A 13,175-nucleotide genomic window follows, 5' to 3' on the forward strand; every position below is an offset into this window, starting at 1 on the left:
TCCGCATATTCTGGACATTCTCCTTGAAACGGGTGAGTGCCCTACTAATCCCAGATGCATTGATGCTCTGTTTTTGCAGAGTGTTGTATAAAACATTAACTTCTGGCATAAGGTAGAAAAAACCTTCCAGCAGGTGCAGAAAGGCTCAGTCCCTGAGTTTTTTTGACTGGCCGTATGCCTCAGTTATAGTGGCCTCATCCCATCCTGGTTGTGTGCGTATGTCCTCCATACACAGGAGCAGCGCAGCGCGGTTTTCCCAAACTGCATTGACACTTCTACTTTTAAAGTTCCATCGTACAGCGGGGGCTTTGGAATGCGTCTCTGTGTTGCCTCTCTCTCCTCACTGTACACTTCATACATACAGTTTAACAGTTCGTTTTGTACAGTGCTGGATGTCCCTTTGAAGATGGGCTGAGCATCATAGTACCTCTGAAGTCTCGAATCTCCCTCACACATTGTCTCGAAAATGCATCTGAATATTCCAGGATTCAGGGAGTCCACCGACTCGTCGTGCCCCTGCAGTGTGGTTTCACATTTTCCACACAGTTTAATATGTTATGATCCGACTGAGAACGTACCTGTTTTCCTCCACCTGTTTGTTATGCTGCTCAATGGAGCGCCTGTATGCACTGTCAACTTGGGCTGCGACAAATAACAGTCTCTTTACCCTTCCAAATAAGACCAATTTCACAGCACTGTCCAGATGACTCCTGCTGCTCTCATGTTTTGCAATCCTCTCAGAAAGATGTTTCAAATCATTGTGACCTGTCCTCGACCAAGTACCATCTCCACCAAATAGCAGACAAGGAAAACAGAAGAATGTATGCTAACCGTTAGCCACTTTTTCTTCAAAAACCACTCCATGTTAAACCCGCGGGTAATTTTACCAGCAGTTTGAGTGATGACAATATCCTGTGGCTGATGGGCACCAAGTCGCTTTACTTCAAGTTTCTCCTCCAAATTAGGGGTTTCAAGCCGGTGCTCGAGTATATTCATTTTCTCAAGTTATCTGGCATTTGTGAAGCTTACAAGCTGGCTAAGACAATCTACCCTCCTCGCTCTTCTTGCCGATTAATGTTGGCGCCAAACAGACAGCCAATCAGGTCTTAAATACGATATAACGGTGTAGTGGGGCTACCGGCTGTCAGCCCCACTTGGCATCAAATTATTGTGATCTACATTGATCATACTAACATTTTAAGCATGGGTATTAATATTTTCTCACGTTCAATGTACATTGTATTGTGAGAGAGGGGCTAGCCCCACATTCACGCTTAGCCTATGGCCTATTACTGCAAACTCAATTCAGCAGAACGCAGTCTGAAGCAGCAAGGCAGGGACTAATGAACATGAAGAAAAATCCTAACACAAATGATATGCAATTTATGAAGATGCTATATTCATAGATAATAAATTATAGGAAGTAATCTAAATAACAATTTTGTTGCAGTTCTTTCTGTTGTCATTAGTGACTGGTCATTAGTGCTCTGATGTTCTCCAAACATGAACAATTATATTTCATGTGTATTGTGCAAACAGTCCATACATGGGTGTCATTGGAAGTTTCTAACTTGAGAAGTTCTAAATGGGTTATATCACTATATATATAAAGGGAATAGACAAAATATCAAAAACACCACATGGAAAAGGACTGTTGCTACGTAACTAAATTACAATTACAAATGCAGGTTCAGAGGTCAGCTAACAGTGTTCAAAAGAGGCCAAAAAATATGATTTAAGGGAAATGTATATATCTAAAATGATATGCAATTTAGGAAGATGCTATATTCATAGATAATAAATTAAAGTAAGTAATCCTCGAGAAATAAAAATAACATCATTTTGTTGCAGTTCTTTCTGTTGACAACAGGTGGGGCTGCCACTAATGACCAGTCACCCCTGCATGTGTGTAATAATTATTGATGTGCATGTTTTTCAATAATAATTACATCCTCAATTACAAAATCAATATGACCTTATTTTAACATTTAAACAAGACAGTTAAGAGTCAAAGATTCTTAGTTGGTTCAGAACACACCAATCACTCCTAATTGCACCACATACAAAACACTCTGGGTCCTCCTTCATTATTTATTATAGTGTCCAGAAAGAGACACACATCGATATGTCCAAATACAGCAGTCACTACTAAGAAAGTCCACTATGAACAAAAACACTCAGCTGTTTTGAATTTGAATTGAATTTAACAGTATCATTTCCAGGGACCATATAAAGGGACCAGCATCTCCTGTACCCAGCTGTGTGTCCATGAAGAGTGACCAGTCTATGAATCATCCTATACTATTCAGAGAGGGAGACTTCTCTACTGATCAAAGGTAATACAAACTCATGGGTCATGGTCAGTGATTTTCAACATTGTCTCTTATTTGTTTATTTTGTTTCCATTATCTGACGCCACTACAACAGCTAATCTTCCTGAGTTCAACATTTAACGAAATAGACATTACAGGCAAACCAAAACTCTACAATGTACATACATTTAACAAAAACATGTAAGAAGATGACTAATATAAACATTACATTTTTACATCTCACCATGTTGTTTTTATGATCCATAATTACTTTTCCTGTTTTATTAAACTTTTACTATGAAAGTCTACCCTTAAAAATATGGAAAACATTTGGTCCTACTAAGGTACTTCCACTTATAACATGGTTGAGTCTGAATTATGCTATGGGTGTTTTAGTGTAATAATTCAGTTGTTAAACTACACTTTCAACTTATGTATTACACATCAGTATAATCTTAAAATTGTTAGCTTACACTTTTCATGTGTTGTTTTTATTATCCATAATGACTTTATATTCTTAGTCATTTGCAGGGGTTTTTGGACTTGTATTGGCCAGCAGAGGGAGACACTTACTCTAGTAGTTGATTAACCAGCTCTCGCTCTACTGTTGTTCTCACCAGCCTGTCTAGTAGTCAATTAGTTGACAGAGAGCAAGACAACTAAACAAAGACTGAGGAACCAGATAAACATTATTTAAAACTTTATATAGAAGGTGAGGAATTCACAAAACATACGATATGAAACACCAAGCTAAGCCGACAATATTTCTGATCTAATTGTTATTTTGTAATTGCGCTTTTATAGTTTCATTAAATTATAAATAGATGTTAGCATTGAAGCTAACGTCGGCTATCGGTATCACACACGCGAGGCAACAATATATGTAATCTGCTTTGTCAGATATAATACATTTTAAAAAATTATATTGAGATTAAGAGATGACTTCCAATGCCTTTTTTACAAAATTATTTTGTATCTTTGCGATTTAAAATTGTAGTATGGTGTTGTGGAAATTTCTTATACAATGTATTCTCTCTGAGTAAAGGACTGAGTCCCACTGTTAAGATAGGTACAGGAATGTGTGGGACCTGGTATTTGCATAGGGGGCATCTATTGTCTGTCCAGATGCAGATCAATGGGTTTTAGGACAGGATAGGAGAAGATATACAACAGGGGGAGTAAGGCCAGTTTGCCCCTTTGGGTAAACATTATTGCAGGAAGGATAAGGTGGGGGAAGATAGCATTTGACGTGTGTGATAGAACAAAGGGAAAGGTGTTTGATTGACATGAAACAGATGGCAGCATCTTACCACACCCCTTCTTCCTATGTAATAAATACTGTCGAAATGATGTTTTTATTTAGAAACTATCCACCGTTACTTTGTAACCTGTATACTTTCTCCTTGCAAGTTTCATTAAAACCGTTTATTGCGCAATTGATTTCTCCTGTCTTACCTACCATTTTCATAGAACTTTGGAATTTTAGAAATTGCCATCACAATTTGGGGGCACGTCCGGGATCCTAATCCTGATCGGTTTCGAGTCCTTTCCTAACAGGTTAACCGTGCACGGCCAGAGAAAGCTCTGGAATTCTAGTATCGTCCAGAAAAGGCTTATCCTTTGACGGGCTGAGAAAGAGTGCCTGACGGGAGCTGTGACTCGTGCTTGATCAGTACAGGTTTCCTGCGGAAATTGAATTTGGAGGCAAGAACGCAATTCGGTCTAAAAACTTAAAGCTGGACTTTATAGTTTAAAATCTGCAGTAAAAGGTTGGACCTTTTAAAATCTCATTTGTGGGCTGACGAGCTTGACTTCGCTTTCTGGTTGGTTGAGTATAAATTAGATTTACTGGGTAAATCTGAAACATGGGGACGTGCGACAGTAAATCTTTGCCGGTCTCTCGTGTTTACGCTGGACCGGCAAAAATTATCACTGACGTATATGGTGTTTGGACATGTGAACAATGTTTCTTTGAGCGTTATTAGGTTTTCCGGCGACTGGCTTTTTCATTCCGTGATGGATGCGCGGCCTGTCGGGCTGATTGGAGGTAGATGGACGTGGTAACGTATGAAAAGTTGTTTGGAAAGCGTAGGCTACGGTGTGTAGACAGTGTGGAGTATATTGATCTGTGTTGTAGTTTTTTTTTTGCTCAGGTTAGATGGCTCGTTCTCCTCTGATCGCCCGTCACCCCACCCCGCGGAGTTCAGCTGGACCGATAGGTGGGTCTCTTTGGAGGCCCGATCGGGACACTGCATCGTTGGAGTCATAACGTGGCCAAGCTCTGTGGACTTTTTCGTTGTGAACGTGGAAATGCTGTGGGCCGCTGGAGGCCGTTTTCTGCTCCGCTTTGGAAGTGTTGAGCATGTCTACGAGTTTCAAGAAAAGTTCCAAAAGTGGGGAGTTGTATACACCAGGTGTACACACCCGTAATCTCTTTGGCCTTGCCGCGAGTGATTCAACGGGAACACGCAGGAACGCTGAACCGCCTGAGGGAGGGGTGCGGACGGTCAGACAGGGGACCAGAGGGAGCATCAACCGGTGAGATTGTTCCTTAATACAGTTTTCATATGCTTTAGTAAACAATGTGGTTGTTTTTGTAAGTCAGATTTGATGGTTTTGTAGAAATTGATAGATGGATTTGAGTAAGTATGGTGACTAGAAGTTTTTTTTGAGTATTGCAGTCAGGGCGGCTGTAGTTAGAAACATGTCGTTTTTGTTCCATGTCCTGACACCAATTCCCGTGCAGCAGTTGGACTGCGTGATGGAGTATAGCGTGCTCCTGTATGTGTGTTTGTGAAGTGTGGTGTTTTGGTTAATAGCGACTGTAGTTAGGCCTGACAACCATTCCTATGCTGCTAACCTATTGCGTTGCGATTAGTGCTGGATTATAAGCGGTTGGACTGCTTGAACATCTGCAATTTAGGTTGGACTTAAATATGCAATTGAGATTGGATCTCATACTTTCAGTGCCTGTAGAAGGCTCCTGTAAATTGCCGCAATTGTTGGTCAGCTTATGGTTTGGGTCAGTATGCTACAGAAGTTGTATATGCACGCGCCACTTGTGTTTGTTCTGAATGTGGTTATGGCCCGAGTCAAGGGCATTTGTCATTGTCTGGTTGTGGTCGGTCTAGTAAATGCATTTGTCCATTTTGGTATTCCCTGTGCACGAGGGATCCGATTGGCTGCATTGAGTATTCCTTGATAGAATATTGGATCTCGTTTACCGAGGTTGGTGTTAACTTGGAAGTTTTGTAATAGCAATGTTTCGTCTTGTTTGGAGTGCGTTTGGGCGAACGCTTACATTGCGTTGTTAACATGGTTATTATGCGAGGCCTACTCTTTTGGCCTTTGCCTTTGTGTTGAAATTGAATTTGCCTGATGGCTTGCACACGTGGGAGTGTTAGCCTGCTAACTTAGGAGTTTAAGAAAATAATGGCATAAATATAATTAGAGGGATAGCTTAGAAATTGGTATAATGATGATTCTGTGATTTGGTAAAATATGGTTTCGTAATGAGGGGTTAAAATAGTGTTTTCTCTCTCCTTGTTTGGAGTGGGAAGCAGACGATGGCGAAAGTTTTAGTATTAAGATAACATGCTGTTTTCCATGAAGACTGGATTCAGCCAATATAGTCATAGCCTGCAAAAGAGTGTAAAATGACTACGGTCTGTTTATTCCCCAAATAGCCAAAGCCAGTTTATTCCCCGTTTAAATAAACCCGTAAAATTAGACGTCCTATTTTAAATGCTAAATTGAGTTTGGTTAAATAATATAGTTTCTCTTCTATGTATTTACCAACGATAACTGGGATAATACTTGTGTTTTTAAAACCAACGCATGATACTCGTTCATGGAATTTAAATTCTGGAATGGTACGTTTGTGAACAAATAGGGTATTGATGTAAAGGTGTTTAAGGCTACATTGAGTTTCCTTTGGATTTCTTATTGTACCTTGATTATAGTGACGTCATAAATCTGTTTTCTGCCTGGAGTGCCATTCTTAAGAGTTTCTTAATTTCCACCATAATGTTGAGTTTTTGTATAGATAATGATAAGCACATTTTTACAAACTGTGAAAATATTAGATAGGTTGGACTCTAAATCTAAAATCTTCAGTTAACGAACGATGTAGGCTAAATTGAGAGGATGGTCTGGGGACCATAAAGGAACATTTGGCCTTGCTAATGGCTTACCATATATGTGTTGAGCTCAGAGCTTCAGGAAGGGTGGGCAGGTCCACTGGGATGGCTTCCGCCACCCTTAACATTATATCAAGGTAGCATATTACTAAGGGTTAAATTCGAGTGTTCAGCCTGTTCTCACACGTGGTAATTTTACCAACACAAGCATGTTCAGTTTTGGGATGATAAAACATTAAGTGAAAGCAGAATAAGTTTTCCTTTTGGTTGCTTTAATGTTTACATTTATGATTTCGAATCAAATTGTAGTAAGGGGGGAGACCTTGAGTCATCCAACATTGTTAATTGCTAGAACAAATTCGATGTCTTTGCATGAGATATGCATGGAAGTAGCGATTTTGGGTGACCGCCACTATTTTGAATGACGTAGACTTACATCTAAAATTGAGAAAATTCCCTAGAGTTTAGGAGGTAAATTGAGTCATGATGTTGTTGGTCTCAACTTAGTTTGGCCGTTGCTTGGGGAAATGCAAATTTTTATATGCTACTTTGGAAGTTCCTTCACACGAGCGACCGTGTGTGTGGTACAGTTTTTTAATTTCCTTTAAGGATGTTTTTCTTATTTTCGGTTGTTTTGGTTGGATATTCAGTTTGCGACATTTACTGAAAACATGTTAGAATTTTCTTTTCATTTTCGGTCCTATAATGGTTCTGCTTTCAAGCTTGAAGTCATTTTCTGTCTTGAAAGCATGGGGGGATTGTATGAAATGATTATCTATAGTGGAAAAGAGTTGAACTTAGAGTTCAAATGAAAAAGAGATGAACTTAGAGTTCAAAGCAAATTAAATAGGTACTTAAAGAAGTTACGTGAATAATCTAGTTTGTCAAATTGGGTTTTTGAAATGTATGTTTTATGCAAAATCTAACATGGTTATGGTTGAGTGGAATACATCTTGCCATTTTTGAAATGGTTTGGCTAAGCAATGACTAATTTGATGGGTGTGTTACTTTTCAGTTAGTTTAATATTTGATTAGAAGTAATCATATTAATCTTATGCACTATGGAATAAGTGGGTAGAAACGTGCAGGGAGCACATTTTGTTATTCCTTACATGTTTACAAAATGTTGCCATGGTTTAATTGATATTGAGAAAATAATTCTGCATCAATGTATATTTCTGGTAAACAAGTTGAGAATTCTTACATAGTCTAAATTGCATAAAGAGAGGTACAGACCCACTGTAGCACTCCACTCACTGACAGTTTGAGATGGATTTAACTTGTTTAGACTCTTTAGAAGAGAACCAGACATTATCAAAATTGGGTATTCTAATTCTAATTTAAGTTCTGTCCTAGTAGGCAATCATTGGAAAGTTAATGGTTAACAGAGGTTTCTTTGAGGTGAATGAAGAGGAAAAAAGGTTGTTTTACTATTGTCAATGCCTGGGTTGTTTCAAGATAACAACAGTGTCCCTTAGTGATAAGGTGACAATCCTTCAAGACCAGGGTCCGTTATCCTTAGGTTAGTAAACCACCCCCCACTCCAGGGAGAGCCCTGTGGTGGTAAAGGAGTAAAAAGGGGGGGTCATGATTTATGACAGGATTTCAGAGTGTTTTTGATGTGCTAGGATAATAAGAAGAAACTTGGAGAATTCACACTGAGTTCATCTTGTAGAGAAATTAGGCTAAATAACAGTTATGTTAGCTGACCTTCAAGTTGGTGTGAAATGTTTGATTTGAAATAAGGTATTTGGTCCTTTATGTGAAACAATGGGTGAATTTGATTGTAGTTCCGATACAACACAATCAGATGTAAATCATATAGGTGGACTGAGAATTGTTCATGAACTACTATTAGAGAATGGTACTTCAATGTAAGTAAACTATCTTAACTGATGAGTTTTTGGAACAGTAATGAGAAATGTGAAATTGTGTTCTTCTGTTCTTTGTGTTGGTTGTTACACCAACTATAGAAAAGAGTGGAATTGTTATTTTGCTACACTAGCAGAACAGAAGCACCAGAGATGTTAATGTTTTAACGATACTGTTATTGATTTCAACCGTTCTAATCTATTTGGAGAAAAGAAGTAGGGAAATATAGGGTTTGAGTGTTTGATAGTGTGTGGTTCTAATGTATCAGCGAGATGCAACAAGCTAACGTGATGGACATATGTGATGATGTACTGTGCAGTTGGAACTAATCTTCTCAAGGATAATTCACACATTCAGATACAGAACACTTGAAAGCGATTCGGCAACAGAGGACTTGCTGGAGCCCAGAGAGAGACTGAGCTTGGCTTAAAAGGACAACTGTGGGGTGGCTGAGGTGAGATGGATCTCACAGACACACAGACAAACTGTCCTACAGCTGAGAGAGGAGTCGACTCTGGAGCGCTGCACGTCTAGGTGCTGCACGTCTACAGGATGCTGAGTTCCTGTGAGCTGGACTGATTTGAGTCCTGATGATTCTGCAATGTGATGGAGAAGGCAACCTCCGACCGAGAGGATGGAGGCGTAGGAAAGATCTACTGCACAACATCATGCAACGCTGATTGGGTCCATACCAGGTACATCTCATCTGCTGTCCAGGTAGCTGAGAGAGGAACCTGGGATCGACGACACGCTACACAAGGATTTCAGTGGTGAAAGGTTAGACGCAGTGAATTGAAGTCACTGAGGGAAAAGTGAATTTTCGGGTGCTAGTAACCAGTCACTTTCTACATGGCCTTTAGCTCTAGAACCTTTAGCTAAAACTGGTCATCTTGGAGTTCACAAAGGAGAACACACAGATTCTCCTGGCCTGGCTGAGAAAGCAGCTAGAATGGAGACAACAAGAGCTGTGTCTGCATTTGAGCTGTGAAGGACAACACCTTGGAATATACATCTGACTTTTTCGTTCTGTTACATCGACCTGTCAAAGATATGGTTCATAACTGACTGTCTGACGTTTGAAGGAGCAGAACATTTGTGATGACTTTGGAAGAACATCCAAATGGAACCATGGAGAGGACTTTTCAGTGAATTGAGCAATTGGCATGAGAGAACTTTGTAACAGTGATAAATTGAAGGATGCATTCAGTGATAGGTGTTTATGATGATTTTAACATAAAAGTTTTGCTGTATTATGTTATGATTCTGTATAATGACAATGTGTGATCTTGGAGTTTATACGGAAGGTAATGATCTAGAAGAATGTAAGGGAGGATCCAGACATTTCAGTTTGCTCAGTTCTCTAATCACTAAGGATAATAATATTGACTGGGTCATGTTGTTAAAGAGTACTGTTTTGTTGCAGTCTACATCCTAATGAGTGAACTGTTTAAGGTTTGATACCAAGGTTTGACATGGTATCAAGAGGATGGATTGTTGTGGAAATTTCTTATACAATGTATTCTCTCTGAGTAAAGGACTGAGTCCCACTGTTAAGATAGGTACAGGAATGTGTGGGACCTGGTATTTGCATAGGGGGCATCTATTGTCTGTCCAGATGCAGATCAATGGGTTTTAGGACAGGATAGGAGAAGATATACAACAGGGGGAGTAAGGCCAGTTTGCCCCTTTGGGTAAACATTATTGCAGGAAGGATAAGGTGGGGGAAGATAGCATTTGACGTGTGTGATAGAACAAAGGGAAAGGTGTTTGATTGACATGAAACAGATGGCAGCATCTTACCACACCCCTTCTTCCTATGTAATAAATACTGTCGAAATGATGTTTTTATTTAGAAACTATCCACCGTTACTTTGTAACCTGTATACTTTCTCCTTGCAAGTTTCATTAAAACCGTTTATTGCGCAATTGATTTCTCCTGTCTTACCTACCATTTTCATAGAACTTTGGAATTTTAGAAATTGCCATCACAATGGCCTTGACGAATGAGACTTATTATATTGAAAAATGAACCATTTAAATTCTTCATAAAAAGAATCTTCCATCCCAGACTCCCTTCATCTTCTCACACTATATCCAGGTCGAGGTTTATATTCACCTTTGTGTGTTGTGCTTTTTATCTGTGAGTTAAATGGATTTAAGAGCCCACATGTATCTATTGAGATACAATTGTCAATGTTGGATTATGTATAGTAGCATTTATTTATTTTGTATTTGAAAAAAAGTTGTTAGTCCTGAAATTGTCACAAACAAAACTGTATGAGTCTGTACAAACTCTGGAAGTGTAGATGTAATGTCATGTTTTGTCCACAGAGACCAACAGGAGAGATCAGAGTCTGAGATTCTCAGTGGTCAATCTGTCCAGAGTCATCAAACAGACCTGTCCTCTATATTCAGTGTATGTGGTCCTGTTATGTACATTTGTTTCTTTTTACCTTAAGTAAAGTTAACCTGTCAGTCTTTCATGCATTTGTTAATAATGTTCTGATATTTAATTAACCTTAATTCAGTCTAATTTGAACCTTTTCACTTTCACTTATTCACTTTCAGTTACTTGAACACAATATCATGATATTTGTGAAGAAAGAGTTAAATAGGTTTAAGACGATGCTGAGTTCAGATCTCCCAGAAGGATTTAAGAGTCAGAGGGAGGATGAGGAAGGTGTGGACCCTGAAGATGAGAAGCAGGAGAGCAGTGCCAAAGAGGGAGCTCTGAAGATCACACTGCATGTCCTGAGGAACATGAACCAGAAGGATCTTGCTGACACACTGGAGAAAAGTAAGAGTTGTGTGACTTTACTGTTGAATGTTCTAAATGATATTATTGTGACCTTGAGACAATGTATAACAACCTCTTCTGTGTTGAAGAACTTAGCATAGAACAAAGTGAAGAGACAGATATATTGCAATACTGTCATTTGAAGGAAAGTTCACATTCTCTGTTATTTGTTATTTGATAAAATACTGTAAGCATTTATAGAGATGTCATTGCTATCATGTGGGATATTTATTTCAGATAAGCTTGCTGTGATTTGCCAACATGATCTCAAATCTAACCTGAAGAAGAAGTGTCAGTGCTTATTTGAGGGTATCGCTAAACAAGGGAATCCAACACTTCTCAATAAGATCTACACAGAGCTCTACATCACAGAGGGTGGAAGTGGAGGAGTCAATAATGAACATGAGGTGAGACAGATTGAGATAACAACCAGGAAACAAACAAGACCAGAGACAGAAATCAAATGTAATGACATCTTCAAACCCACACCTGGACAAGACAAACCTATCAGAACTGTGCTGACAAAGGGTGTTGCTGGAATTGGAAAAACAGTTTCTGTGCAGAAGTTCATTCTGGACTGGGCTGAAGGAAAAGCCAATCAGAAAGTCCAATTTGTATTTCCCCTCCCTTTCAGGGAGCTTAATTTGATGAAGGGGGAAGAACTCAGTTTGATTCAACTCATCAATCATTTCTCAATTGAAACCAGAAAAGCAAGAATCTCTAACTACAACAAATATAAAGTTTTATTCATCTTTGATGGTCTGGATGAGTGCCGACTGCCCCTTGACTTCCAGAACAACAAGAGCTGTTGTGATGTGACAGAGTCAACCTCAGTGGATGTGCTGCTGACAAACCTCATCAAGGGAAATCTGCTTCCCTCTGCTCTCGTCTGGATTACTACCAGACCTGCAGCAGCCAATCAGATCCCTTCAAGGTGTGTTGACCTGGTGACAGAGGTGAGAGGGTTCAATGACCCACAGAAAGAGGAGTACTTCAGGAAGAGATTCAGTGATGAGGACCTGGCCAGCAGAATCATCTCACACATAAAGACATCAAGGAGCCTCCACATCATGTGTCACATACCAGTCTTCTGTTGGATCGTTGCTACAATCCTTGAGCACATGTTGACCACAGATGATAAAGTAGAGCTGCCCAAGACCCTAACAGACATGTACTCACACTTCCTTGTGTTTCAGTCCACACACAGGAATGTAAAGTATGATGGGAAAAAAGAGACAGATCCACACTGGAATAAAGAGAGCATTCTGACACTGGGAAAACTGGCTTTTCAACAGCTACAGAAAGGCAATCTGATTTTCTATGAAGAAGACCTGAAAGAGTGTGGCATTGATATCAATGAAGCATCAGTGTACTCAGGAGTCTGTACACAGATCTTCAAAGAGGAATGTGGGCTGAACCAGGACAAGGTGTTCTGCTTTGTCCATCTAAGTATTCAGGAGTTTCTAGCTGCTGTCTATGTTTTTCTCTCATTCAAAAACAACAATAAGAATCTAATGGATGAAAAACAATCAACCGATGGGAACTTTTTCTTGCAGTTCAGAGACCAAGTAACATTTTACAAGACTGCTGTGGATAAAGCCTTCCAGAGTAAGAATGGACACCAGGACCTTTTCCTCCGCTTCCTTCTGGGTCTCTCACTTGAGTCAAATCAGAAGCATTTACGAGGTCTACTGAGAAAGACCAGAAGCAGCTCACAGAGCCATAAAGAAATAGTGAAGTACATCAAGAAGAAGATCAGGGAGAATTCCTCTTCAGAGAGGTGTATCAATCTGTTCCACTGTCTGAATGAACTGAATGACCATTCTCTAGTGGAGGAGATCCAAAGATACCTGAGTTTGGGACGTCTCTCCAGAGAAGAACTGTCTCCTGCACAGTGGTCAGCTCTGATCTTTGTGTTACTGACTTCAGAAGAGGAGATTGATGTATTTGACCTGAAGAAATACTCCAGATCCGAGAAATGTCTTCTGGGGTTGTTGCCAGTGATCAAAACCTGCAGAACTGCTCTGTAAGTACAGTCATGCAAATTACCCCTCC

The 13,175-nt window shown here is 39.6% G+C and overlaps 1 protein-coding gene across 1 annotated transcript in view; it reads left to right on the plus strand.

The window, feature by feature from the left end:
* The window catches only part of LOC105010246 (NACHT, LRR and PYD domains-containing protein 12-like), a gene marked incomplete at its 3' end in the record, with an annotated part of 55,105 nt that overhangs the window by 8,379 nt on the left and 33,551 nt on the right, over nt 1–13,175 (plus strand). Inside the window, exons 4-7 of the mRNA XM_034295440.1 lie at nt 2,223–2,336; nt 10,655–10,739; nt 10,892–11,120; nt 11,358–13,146. Coding sequence (XP_034151331.1) covers nt 2,223–2,336; nt 10,655–10,739; nt 10,892–11,120; nt 11,358–13,146 — 2,217 coding nt within the window. The remainder of the gene's footprint in view (nt 1–2,222; nt 2,337–10,654; nt 10,740–10,891; nt 11,121–11,357; nt 13,147–13,175) is intronic.

The sequence above is a fragment of the Esox lucius genome, chromosome 11 (genome assembly GCF_011004845.1).
Source record: "Esox lucius isolate fEsoLuc1 chromosome 11, fEsoLuc1.pri, whole genome shotgun sequence".
Lineage (NCBI taxonomy): Eukaryota > Metazoa > Chordata > Actinopteri > Esociformes > Esocidae > Esox > Esox lucius.